Source organism: Carcharodon carcharias, chromosome 1 (genome assembly GCF_017639515.1).
Source record: "Carcharodon carcharias isolate sCarCar2 chromosome 1, sCarCar2.pri, whole genome shotgun sequence".
Taxonomy (NCBI): domain Eukaryota; kingdom Metazoa; phylum Chordata; class Chondrichthyes; order Lamniformes; family Lamnidae; genus Carcharodon; species Carcharodon carcharias.
The window spans coordinates 87,747,263-87,759,294 of record NC_054467.1 but is presented as its reverse complement, the minus strand read 5'-3'; the positions used below and the strand labels follow the sequence as shown (position 1 = coordinate 87,759,294).

Genomic DNA, 12,032 nt, shown 5'->3' with positions numbered 1-12,032 from the left:
AGGTCGGCAGCATCCAAAATAAATTAAATTAATGCATTTTTAATAATTATGGCTGTTCACACAATGCCGGATGGTTACTGAGTACCAGCAATAATTGTTAACTACAGATTGTGAACTTTTTATTACATCTGCAAAATCAGAAATCAAATAACACTATAATCACAGGAGATGACACAGCAAATGAAAAGTTTCTAGCTTCCTATGAGCACAGATATGGTACCATTTCCCTTTTAGAGAAGGTTATAGTATCAGACTCTAAGAGTCATGTGTCATTTATTTAATTCAACTTCATATTCCATAGCAGGGTCATTCTTTAAATATGACACTTCAGATTTCATTCATTCAAGACTCACCAGTGCCTCGGGTTCTTTGCTTATATCAGAGTAATAGTCAGGGTATGTGTCTATGTCCTGCCACTCCGTACGCCTCTGAATACCCTTGTCTGTATGACAAGAATGGCAAAGTGGTGCATTGCCCATCGCAGTCCCCTGTCAACAGTTACCCGTGTGAAGGACCCCAGCCACGAGGCTCTCCAAATGAGCACAATTAATCCAGATGGTCACTGCTGCTCTGCTGCCCTAAGCCACTCCTTGAACTTACTGCTAGCCACCCAATTCTGAAAGAAGTAGAGTTAGAAACGCCACACAGTTGGCAGCAAACTCCAACCATTCCCAACTCAGGCACTGCCTGGCTATTTTTACACCCACCAGACAAGCTATGTATGCAAATGAATGACTAGAGTGCAAAATACAGTGCTGGTACTGAAATTTCTGTGCAGCACTAAATGATCTAACTCCTAAGTGACACAAAACTTTGTCATATGGTTCCCCGAGTCTTGTTCTGTCACAGTCTTAAAACATCCTAATTAATATACAGCAGACTTTACATAGCACTAACGTGTCTGAATAGCTTTCAGTGTTATGCTTCCAAGTACTTTGTTAGCCCACTGAATACTTTGAGGAATGTTACGACAGTTGAAAATTTAAGTGCAATGTCTTGCAGACATTTTTTTACAGGAATAATTTTTTTTAATTAAAGTCATCAGATTGAGTTCCTATATCTTATTTAAGATCAATCATTTCAGGATATGGATGTCTGCCCTTTCCCTGTACTGCAGAATTATGAAGTGTTGCACCCATATACAATTCCTAAATTAATTCCTGATGTTTCTTAGCAGTACACGCGAATAGCCTAATAAAATGACAGTGAAATCATTTTACCAGGTTGGCAAACAAGTGACATGTAGCAAAACTGATTTTTTTTCAGTTGGTACTTAAAGATTTGCAACAATTCCTACAAAAACCACAGTACGACTGTTGACAAAATTTGCACCTAGTGCAGCAGACTTTCCTGGTGATAAATATGGTGGCCTTGGAAACTGACTTTTCGGGCAAAACCTGTGAACACCTTGAAAGAGTAACAGCACCACTTTAAATGTAACACTTTAAAAGCTGAAATTAGTTTAATACTAAAGTGAGGCAAAAAAAAAAGTTTCCTCCAATGCAGCAAAGGATTTACAATGTTAGAACAGCCTACTGCAGCTGTTAGTTGTTTGTGTGTGTGAGGTGATCAGTGTTAAAACACAGAAGATTAGATGGGCTGAATTATCACTGCCAATTGCTTAGGAATGATGTCATATTTCATAAACCTCTTTGTAAAAATCAAGTTTCTTGTGTCCGCAAATGTACCTTTCTGTCTTTACCACTGCTGGCTTTATGAGTGAAATAAAGACTCACTTCTATATAATGCACCTATTCATGTCTCAGGAGTATCTTAAAGTACTTTATACACAATGAGCTGAATTTTGTTGTCACAGTAGGAGTTCCGCTAATGATCTGGAAAGCCAGGGGCAATCCTGCCTCAGCCATTTCCAGGCCCTGTGGCTGCATTTTTCCTGTGTGAGGCAACTAATTAGTTGTTATCAGGGCTGCTGCCCCTTTAAATGATGGCCTCCCACCCCCAGGAGCTGACAGCCAATTGGAAAGCTGGCTGCTCAGTAGTCTCAGAAATATCACTGGGAGAATGGCCACAGCTAAGGCTCCATCTGAAAGAAGTATGGTGGCCTTGGAAACAGAACTAACCAATAAATACCTTGAAAGAGTAATGAACCACTTTAAATATAATTAAAAAGTGAAAATAGTTTAATACTAGAGTGAGGCAAAAAAAAAGGCTTCCTCCATTTTGTTGTGGAAGCACACTGCCCTCTCAACCACTGGAGTCTGGCAAGCCCCAGCAGGGTGTGGTCAGTGAGAGGAGGGAGGGGGTTGCTGCACAGGTGGCCATTGCCACCAGAGGGCCCCTCCATGGGCCACAGAACGAGGGCATTCCCACACCGAGCCAACAGGGAGGCCACCAGGATTTACCTGGCTGTCTCCCCACACGGTGAAAGTCCCACTAGTAAAATGTCAGCGACAGCCCTCAACTGGCCACCGAAGTGACTTAATTGGCCTCTGAGCAGGAGGACCATCCTCCACCTGCCTCATCACTGGTGAAATGGCATGGCAGAGGGAAGAAGACAGATGCTCCATCTACACCTAACCTTAATTGCAATCTTACTGACCCTGTCGCCTCCTAGCCTGTCCCCACAGGGCTAGTAAAATCCAACTCAATTAATTACTTTTGATGTACAGTGTCCATTGTTATGTGGGCAAATGCAAAACCTATTTTATGTGCAACAGGAACCCATAACATCAATGAGGATGAACAATTAGTTCATCTATTTTTCATGATATTGATTGAAAGAGGAATGTTGACCAAGAACCAGGGGAACTGCCTATTTTCTTTTTCAAGTAGATCCATTGCAATTAAAGTCCATCTGAATCACTACAATAGGCAGACAAGCCTCAGTTTCACATCCTTTCTTAAGGACAACAACTCTGATATTGCAGCATTTGCTCAGTTCTCAGTTTGTTTTATATGCTCAATCTTGGTAGCTTGAATCTTCAACATTGTTACTTTCACAATATGAAAATAAACCTAACTAATATTGCAGGTGACATGCACAGTCTCTACTTCATGCTCTGCTCTCAGAAGCTGCTGCCAGTAAATGTGTTGCACGAATGATTCACTTCTTAAAAAATGAGCATTCATTCACCCAACAATGCTACAAGAACAAAATGTCGATAGGAAGACAGATCCACATCAGCATAGGGGCTATCACCAATCATGATTTTAGATGAAAAAATGTTTTCAACTGAAGGAATCACATTGAAAACAGTTTAAATTACTATTGTAATGGTGCACAGTGCTCTATCTCCAGTTCCATTTTGTGTAATTCCTCCAGAAGTTTCATGCTAAATAAAAGATTACCCTGAAAATAATGAGGGAACCCAGGACTAAAGGGGTTCGTATATTAAATTTAAATTCATCTGTGTCATCTGTAAAACCAGCCATCGACTCCAGTACACAATGTCCTCTGCTCAAAGCTCATGAAATGGTTTGAGGTTTGTCAATGCATGTGAAACTCTCAAATGATACATTTAGCATTAAGGCTAAAATATTCATTTGGAAACTCTGAGCCCAGAGCAACTGGGAGACTAGGGGAGGGAAGTATTTAGAGAGAAACACAAACTAGGAAAGAGGGACTGGTGGGTGGGGGGAAGAGACAGAGGGAGAGCGCAACACAAATTGTAAGGAAGGAGAGTTCATGTTGGCCTGTGATGTAATATGTTGTGTAATGTGTTTTGTTCTGGGAGTGAGACAGCTTTGGTGTTTCGCTTTTGAGAGCTAAGCCTCAGCTTCCTGAAGCTGAGCTTCACTGGTGGGGTGTGGGAGTCAGTGAATTGAATAGGATTTTGTTTTGGTTTTATTTAGAATTTTAATAACATGTGGTATACGGTAAAAGTCATAGGGCTGTACTTTATAGGCCACCCACTGGTGGGAAAACAGGCAGGTGGACCTGTAAATTTGTATGCAGTGCCATTAGCAGCATGTCCACTACTGTCCAGCCACAACACCCCACCCCCTCCTCAATTCTACAGGCAGCCAGGGAGCTGGCAGGTGGGTCACCCATCTGTGACCCAATTGAGGCCCTTAAGTGGGCAATTAATGCCCAATTAAGGGCCTTAACCCATTACCAATCTCATTTAATGAGCAGTGGGAGAAATCTGGGCCCAAAGTACAGCCCAGCAGGTTGAATCCCGTGGGCTGCTGGTCAGTAAAAGGGAGGCTGCCTCTTTCCTGGGTGCCCTGTGGCAATTGGAGGTCCCGCTCCTACAGTTTAGTCTCCCCAAGCCCAATGTGCACCCTCTCCCACCCCCAAGTCCTGTACAATGTGCCCCCACCACCGCTTTTGCTGGGGCCTGTCAGCCTGGCCCCAAGATCCCAGATGTACCTGAATGTCCAGGTGCGTTGCTGAATGCCACCTCCTTGCCCTACCTGCAGCACCGGCAATGGCCACCAACCCTACTTGGCGCTGCCGAATGCAGAGCCATTGGCCGCTGATTGGTTGGCAGCTCTATGAGTCCTCCTGGAGATGGAAGGAAATCCCACCTCATACTAATTAAAGGGCTGACACCTGAAAAATTAACGCAGGGTGAGCCGGCGAAGCAGTGGAGGGCTCGCCCCCACAATTTATGCTGGGGTAGGGGGGAGCCCGCCCTCCATGTAAAATCCAGCTCATAAAATTGTACAAAAACTTGAATTAAAAGTTAGTTATTTTGATGATATTTTTGTTGAATCATTCTGTAGAAACATCACAGAAGTAGGTTATGTATAAATGGTACTTGATAAGACACTCACTTGAAATAAGGAGGAGGAAGGCCATGAAGTGAGTCAAACTACAGGAGACAATCTTGATCAGCAAGGGTTATATGCAAGTGGAAATTGGTGATGGATGAGCAACGGAGTTTTGGATGTGTTATCTGGTCCCATAGCTTTAAACATCTTCACTTTCTCGATAGCTTATTTACTCCTGTTTTTGTGATTGGCGGTCCTTCTTTTTGTCATTGAATAGCTCTTGTGCATATTTTTTCCATCTATCCAGGATGTCATTTTCTCCAACATTGTTGTGCCATCTTTAGCTTTGATGCAGCTGCTTCCACTTCAGTAGCTTTTAGAGTTGGTAACCTCTTTCACTTTGTAATACATCATTTGAATGCCTTTTTCCTCTAGCAGTTCAATTTATTCACATTGTTCATTAAACCATTTTTCTTTGGATACACCACATTCCTTTGGTATATGTTTATCTATGTCATTGTATTTTCTGACAAAGCTATGGTAAAGCTAGAGGGTAAAGCTATGGGACCAGATAATATAAACATGGAAATGATATTAGCATGAGGCGAACTTGGATATGAGATGATGACATCATTTCGCAACAAAGTGTACGACTCTGGCTTAATTCTAGAAGATCTTTGTAAGTCAGTATTTGTACCTAACAAAAAAAACAGGTGCAACAGAATGCAAACTTCATAGAACAATCAGCCTCATGAGTCACATCATCAAAATCATTCGAAGGATCATTATGAGATTACAAAGCAGAATTGGATCAGACATATCAGAAGAACAATAGTTCATTGAAGGAAAAGGATCAAGAAATGCAACATTGTGTAAAGAACTATAATGGAGAGAGCAATAGAGGTTCAAAAATTTGTGTACCTATCTTTTATAGATTACATCAAGGTATTTGACAGAGTGAGGCACAAACATGTTTGAAATGCTACGTCACTTGGACATAGAAAGGTAAGGTTTAAGACTGCTTCAAAACTTATACTGGAAGCAAACAGCAGCAGTCAGAACAGACAATAAATATAGTGAATGGATAGCTATAAAAGGAGAAGCATGACAAGGTTGTGTTCGGTCTCCAGATCTTTTCAATCTTTACAGTGAATTGTTTATTAAACATAGATGTTTAATTTCAGAATATAAATAATCTGAGATATGCGGATGACACAGTAATATGGCAGATACGAGGGAAAACCACAAAGATTCTGAGACATAACTGTAACAAACAGTAACAGATATGGATTATCATTAAACTGCAACAAAACAGTGCACATGGTAATATCAGAGAAAAGGATTTCACCTAAATACAAAATAATAGTGGAATCGAAAGAAATAAAAGTTGTTGAATCAATTTCTTATCGAGGTAGCCTAATAATATCTGATGGGAAAAGTGATCAACACAACCAGGAAGCACATAATAATTGCAAAACAAACATTTACAAAAATGTCACACCTCTTCAGAAATAAGAACATCTCTACGGAAAGCAGAATGAAATTACTAAAATGCTACATCTGGTCAATGTTACCACAGTTACGGATGTGAAAGTTGGAATATAAGCAAGACAATGGAAGATCAATTAAAAGCAATAGAGATGTAGGCTGGACTTTACAGGGCGTCGTATCCTCACCTGACTGACCATAAACTTACTTGTCGTCCGCCCACCCAAAACCCAGCAGCCCCATCGTGATAGTGCACTGGAGCAGCCTTCATTGTTTTGGAGTGGGACTGCCGCCCCCACCTGAGAGGATGTACTGCCTTAGAAAGCTGGCAACCATTCTGATTGGCCGACAACTCTGTAGTCCTAGCAGTACAGTGTCGCACAGTGGTCATTGCTGGGACTACAGGCAGTTCCCAAGGCAAATGATTGATGGATCCTGGACTTAAAGTTGAGTCTGGGATTTTGGATGGCAGATCCTAGCAAGGGCGATGGGGGATGGGGGCCGTGTCTGAGAGGCGGGGTTACAATCTTTGGGGTGCCTCCAACTGGCGTAGGGAACCCACCAAAAGAGGAATACTCCCCTCGCCCACCTCCAGCCTGACTGCAGCCCACACAGTGAAAAATGCTGGGCTACCCACTCTGCCTCCATCTCACCCAGCCCCATGCAAAATAGCAATGGAGGCAGAAAGAGGCCCTTAAAGCCTGAATTATTTACCACCCAGGAGTATTTGATGCAACGACATGGTCACATGAGACATTAACACATGGCCATAACGTCTGAACTGCAAGAGCTTTATCTATCAATTTCCTCAATAGGCCTAAGAGAGACCTGATGCCTTCCCCACCCATTGTAATATGGGAGACAGGTCAGGGTTGGGCAGGAAGGCCACCCACTTGATTTTACAAGCACCCCCCCCCCCCTCCCCCCAAGTTCAAATACACCAGTGGGAGGTCTGTAAAATCCAACCTGTGGTTTCTGAGATATATGATGAGGATTAGTTGGACAACACACACAAATAACGAGAAGGTTTTGAGGAAAGCAGGCATAAAATAAGAACTTTTGCCGTTGATCACCAAGGGACAATTCCAATTCCAATGGAGTCATAATTAGGAGAGAGAAATGAGAGCATCTGTAGTGACCGGTAAAATTGAGAGTAGCAGAGCAAGAGGAAGACGAAGGAGAAAATACACTGAAAATGATCATGTGCTACTGGTTGCTCAACACCAGGAAATTGATAGATAAAGCTCTTGCAGTTAATGGCCCATGTGACCATGGTGTTGCACCAATTCAGGCACTCAGAAGAATGTCAGTCCCCTCACTGGCTGAATGCTGTTTGATACACAGCCCAAAGACATCAGCAGCAACACCCTAGGATGAGGCAAAGTCGGCTGCAGAAAATAAAAATAACAGAATTAACAAAGCTAGGAAGTCAGTGTTTGACATGGAATAGACAATCACAAGCAGGACCAAACCAAGCCAGTTTTTGAAGACCAATAAAGACCTGGGATATTGCAGTATATGAAAGACAATGCCTTTAATTTGAAGTTCATGTACAATTGTGAGCTTAGATAATATAGGATTATGAAATGGTATTTCAAATGTGAACCTAGCCCCCACCAGAGTGGCAGTAGGATGCACACTGCCAGATGGAATAATAAGATGGGGCCGGCCAAAAGGCCCAGGCGAGTACATTTAGGGAGAATCATCAAGAGTAGAACATCTCCTGAGCTAGAGCAAAATAAATTGTGATGGACCGTGGCCAGTGGCAGAGTCTTAATGCCGACTATCCCGCACAAGGCTGCAGGAACTAATTCTAAAGTCAGTTATTAGAAGAGAGGGTTTTACCTGTTCATTTACTCATTTCACAATTTATTCTTTCACAGGATATGCACTTTGCTGACTGGGTCAGCATTTAGTGCCCATCCCTAATGAGAAGGTGTTGGTGGGCTGCCTTCTTAAACCGCTGCAATCCGTAGGTACATCCATAGTGCTGTTAGGAAGGGAATTCCAGGAATTTGGCCCAGTGACAGTGCAGGAACGGTGATATATTTCCAAGTCAGGTTGGTGTGTGGCTTGGACAAGAACTTGCAGGTGGAGACGTTCCTGTGCATCTGTTGCCCTTGTCTTTGTCTAGGATGGTCGAGGTCACGGTTTTGGGAGTTGCTGTTGGAGGACCCATGGTGAGTTGCTGTAGTGCATCTTGTAGATGGTAGATACTGCTGACACTGTGCATCGCTAGTGGAGAGAATGAATGTTTAAGGTGGTGGATGAGGTGCCAATGAGGTGGGCTGCACTGTCCTGGATGTTGTCGAGATTCTTCAGCGCTGTTGGAGTTGCACTCATCCAAGCAAGTGGGGTGTATTCCATCACACGCCTGACTTGTGCCTTGTAGCTGGTGGACAGGCATTGGGGAGTCAGGTGTTGAGTTAGTCTTCATAGAATTCCCAGCCTCTGACCTGCTTTTATAGCCACAATATTTATATGGATGGTCCAGTACAGCTTCTGGTGAATGTTAACCACCAGGATGTTGATAGTTGGGTGATTCAGTGATGGTAATACCATTGGATATTAAGGGGAGATGGTTGGATTCTCTGTGTTCAGCTCTTTTGTCCCTGTTTGGGCCAAGGCTGGAATGAGGTCAGGATGTGGCCCTGACAGAACCAAACTGAGCATCACTGAGCAGGTTACTACTGAGTAAATGCCATAGATAGCACTGTCATCGACCCCTTCTCTCACTTTCCTGATATTCGAGAGTAGACTGATGGAGCAGTAATTGACTGGGTTGGATTTGTCCTGCTTTTTGTAGACAGGACATACCTGGGCAAGTTTTCACATTGCCAGGTAGATGCCAGTGTTGTGGCTGTACTGGAACAGCCTTGCTGGGGGCTGTAGCTAGTTCTGGAGCGCAAGTCATCATTACTACTGCCAGAATGTCGTTAGGGCCCATAGCCTTTGCAGTATAAAGTGCCTGCAGCTATTCCTTAATATCATTGTGCAGTGAATCAAATTGTCTCAAGACTGGCATCTGTGATGCTGGAGACATCAAGAGGAGGCTAAGATGAATCACCCACTTGACACTTCTGGCTGAAGATGGGTGCAAATGCTTTAGCCTTGTCTTCTGATGTGCTGGGCTCCTCCATCAACAAGAATGGGGATATTTGCAGCACCTCCACCTTCAGTGAGTTGTTTAATTGCCCAACACCATTCACGACTGGATGTGGCAGGGCTGCAGAGCTTAGATCTGATATGTTGGTTGTGGCCTAGTTCTGTCTATCATATGCCACACCTATACTGTTTGGCACACAATTAGTCTTGCACGTTTTAGCTTCATCAGGTTGACACCTCATTTGTTTTTTTAGGTATGCATGGTGCTGCTCCTAGCATGCCCTCCTGCACTCTTCATTGAACTAGGATTGTTCCCCTGGTTGATGGTAATGGTAGAGCGGGGGATATGACAGACATGAGGTTACAGATTATGGTTGAATACAATTCTGCTGCTGCTCATGGCCTACAGCGCCTCATGCTGCCTAGTTTTGAGTTGCTAGATGTATTTGAAATCTATCCTTTTTAGCATACTATTAGTACCACACAACAAAATGGAGGGTATCCTCAATATGAAGATGGGACTTTGTCTCCACAGGGACTGTGCAGTGGCCACTTCTACCAATACTGTCATGGGCAGATGCATTTGCAACAGGTAGCTTGGTGAAGACGAGGTCAAGTAGGTTTTTTCCCTTTTGTTCAATCCCTCACTACTTGTTGTAGACCAAGTCTAGCAGCTATGTCATTTAGGACTCGACCAGCTCAGCCAGTAGTGGTGCTACTGAGCTACGCTTGGTGGTAGACATGAAATCCCCAATCAGAGTACATTCTGTGCCCTTGCCACCCCCAGTGTTTCTTCCAAGCGGTGCTCAGCATGAAGGCATTCTTATTTATAAGCTGAGGTGAGGCGGGGTGGGGGGGTGAGGGTGTGGGGAGGGGGGTGAGGAGGGCAGGTGGTACATGGTAATCAACAGGAGGTTTCCTTGCCCATGTTTGACCTGACAACATGAGACTTCACGGGTCTGGATTGCATGCCACTCTGCTGCCACTTCTGGTAAATCTGTCCTGCCTGTTGGACAGGACATACCCAGGGATGGTAATGGTGGAGTCCAGGACACTGGCCTGAACTTTCATCTCCAGGCCGGTAGGAGAAGTCAGATTCCCGCCTTTGTGCGCCTGTCTCGGGAGAACATGCCCACAAAGACAAAATCTTTCCTTGCAAGGGGATGGGTGCAAGTTGCAGTCAGACCAGCCAACCTGAAACAAAGTCAGAGACAGCCTAAGGGGCTGCCAGATGCCAAGGTGGGCCGTTTAAAAGATTCAACTGGCTGCTGTGGGACTGTGTTCCAGTTATAATGAAAACAGTAAGGCCCTCTCGTCTTCACCTCTTCACCCCCACCCAAACATTCCCCATGCCCCATCTATGACACCCCATTGCACTTCAACCATCCTCATGGCCCCCATGACTCCTATGCCAGGCTATGCAGCTCCAACCGCTTCCCCATCATCCTTCATGAGGATATGTAAAAAAAACGCTTTAAAAAAAGTCATTCATTCCTAGAATGCATAATGAGAGCCCAGAAATCCATTAGTTTATTGAAGCCCCTGAACCCCAGGGAAAACTTTGGCTCTCTGATCTCTGCTGTTAATTTCACAACCTTTATTTTCAAATGGGTAAGAGGTTTCAAGTGCTTGCAGTTTCAGCTATTGATACTTTAAATGGTCTGGATGATTGACACTTTTATTGCCCTGTAGTAATGGAATTGTTTGTTAACAGTGGAAAGTTATGAACGAATGACTTTTTTTAAGATTTATTTTACACATACTATTGTCACTATAGGATTCATTGGTTCTATACAATGTATAGAATGGGCATGGAAGTGTCACAGCTTAGCATAGAGGCATGAGGAGCCATAGGATTGGGGGGTTGGGGGTGTTAGTGAAAAGATGGGACATAGCTTGGCATGGGGCCATGAAGGGCCAGGGCAGGTGAGTAGAGGGGCATAGCCTGGCATAGGGGACATAAAAAGGACCTTTTGAACTTACCTTTCAACAGGTTCCCTCATACAAGCTATGGTTCCTGATACCTTTGAGGTGCCACGAAGTTTTAAAAAGCTGGCTCAACTCCATGAAAATTGTGAAGGATGAGGACCAACTACCTATCCCCTACAATGGAGAGAGTCAGGTTAGCATTGCAGGATCCAGGCTTTTGATCTGAACCAGCCTGCAACCTTTTAAGGTCCTGGTGAAAATTGGAAAGCCTGGGAATGGGATCGGGAATCCCAGAATTGAGATCTGCCTGCCATTGTTAAAGGGCCCCGAGTCATCCCGACTCAGCTAAAATCTAAGCCATTGTCTGTAAGGTATGGTTCTGTAAGTATGATGATGTCAGACTGTTGGTCATATTGGACTTCAAACGTTAACTCTGTTTCTCTTTCCACAGATGTTGCCAGACCCGCTGAGTTTAATCGAACATTTTCTGTTTTTAATTTCAGATTTCCAGCACCTGCAGTATTTTGCTTTTAGGTCAGGCTGTTGCTTGACAAGCCTATGGGACAACTCTCACAATTTTGGCATAAACCCTGAGATGTTAGCAAGGAGGATTTTGCAGGGTCGACAGGGCTGGGTGTGCCATTGTCGTTTCCGGTGCCTAGGTCGATGCCAGTTTTATTACTCATTGACTGTTCTGTAACAGTTTGATACAACTGAGTGATTTGCTAGGCCAGTTCCAAGTCAACCACAATGCTGTGGGTCTGGAGTCACACACAGGCCAGCTGACAGCAAATTTCCTTCCCTAAAGGGAGGAAATTAGTGAATCAGATTGG

General features: G+C 43.8%; 1 protein-coding gene across 13 annotated transcripts in view; it reads right to left on the bottom strand.

Moving 5' to 3' along the window:
- The window catches only part of ank2b (ankyrin 2b, neuronal), an 882,930-nt gene that overhangs the window by 426,758 nt on the left and 444,140 nt on the right, over positions 1–12,032 (bottom strand). The window contains exon 1 of one of the 13 annotated variants that reach the window (XM_041195696.1): positions 354–479. The exons of the other annotated variants lie outside the window; for them this stretch is intronic. Coding sequence (XP_041051630.1) covers positions 354–479 — 126 coding nt within the window. Of the gene's footprint in view, positions 1–353; positions 480–12,032 lie in introns of those variants that run through there. 13 annotated transcript variants of the gene reach the window in all.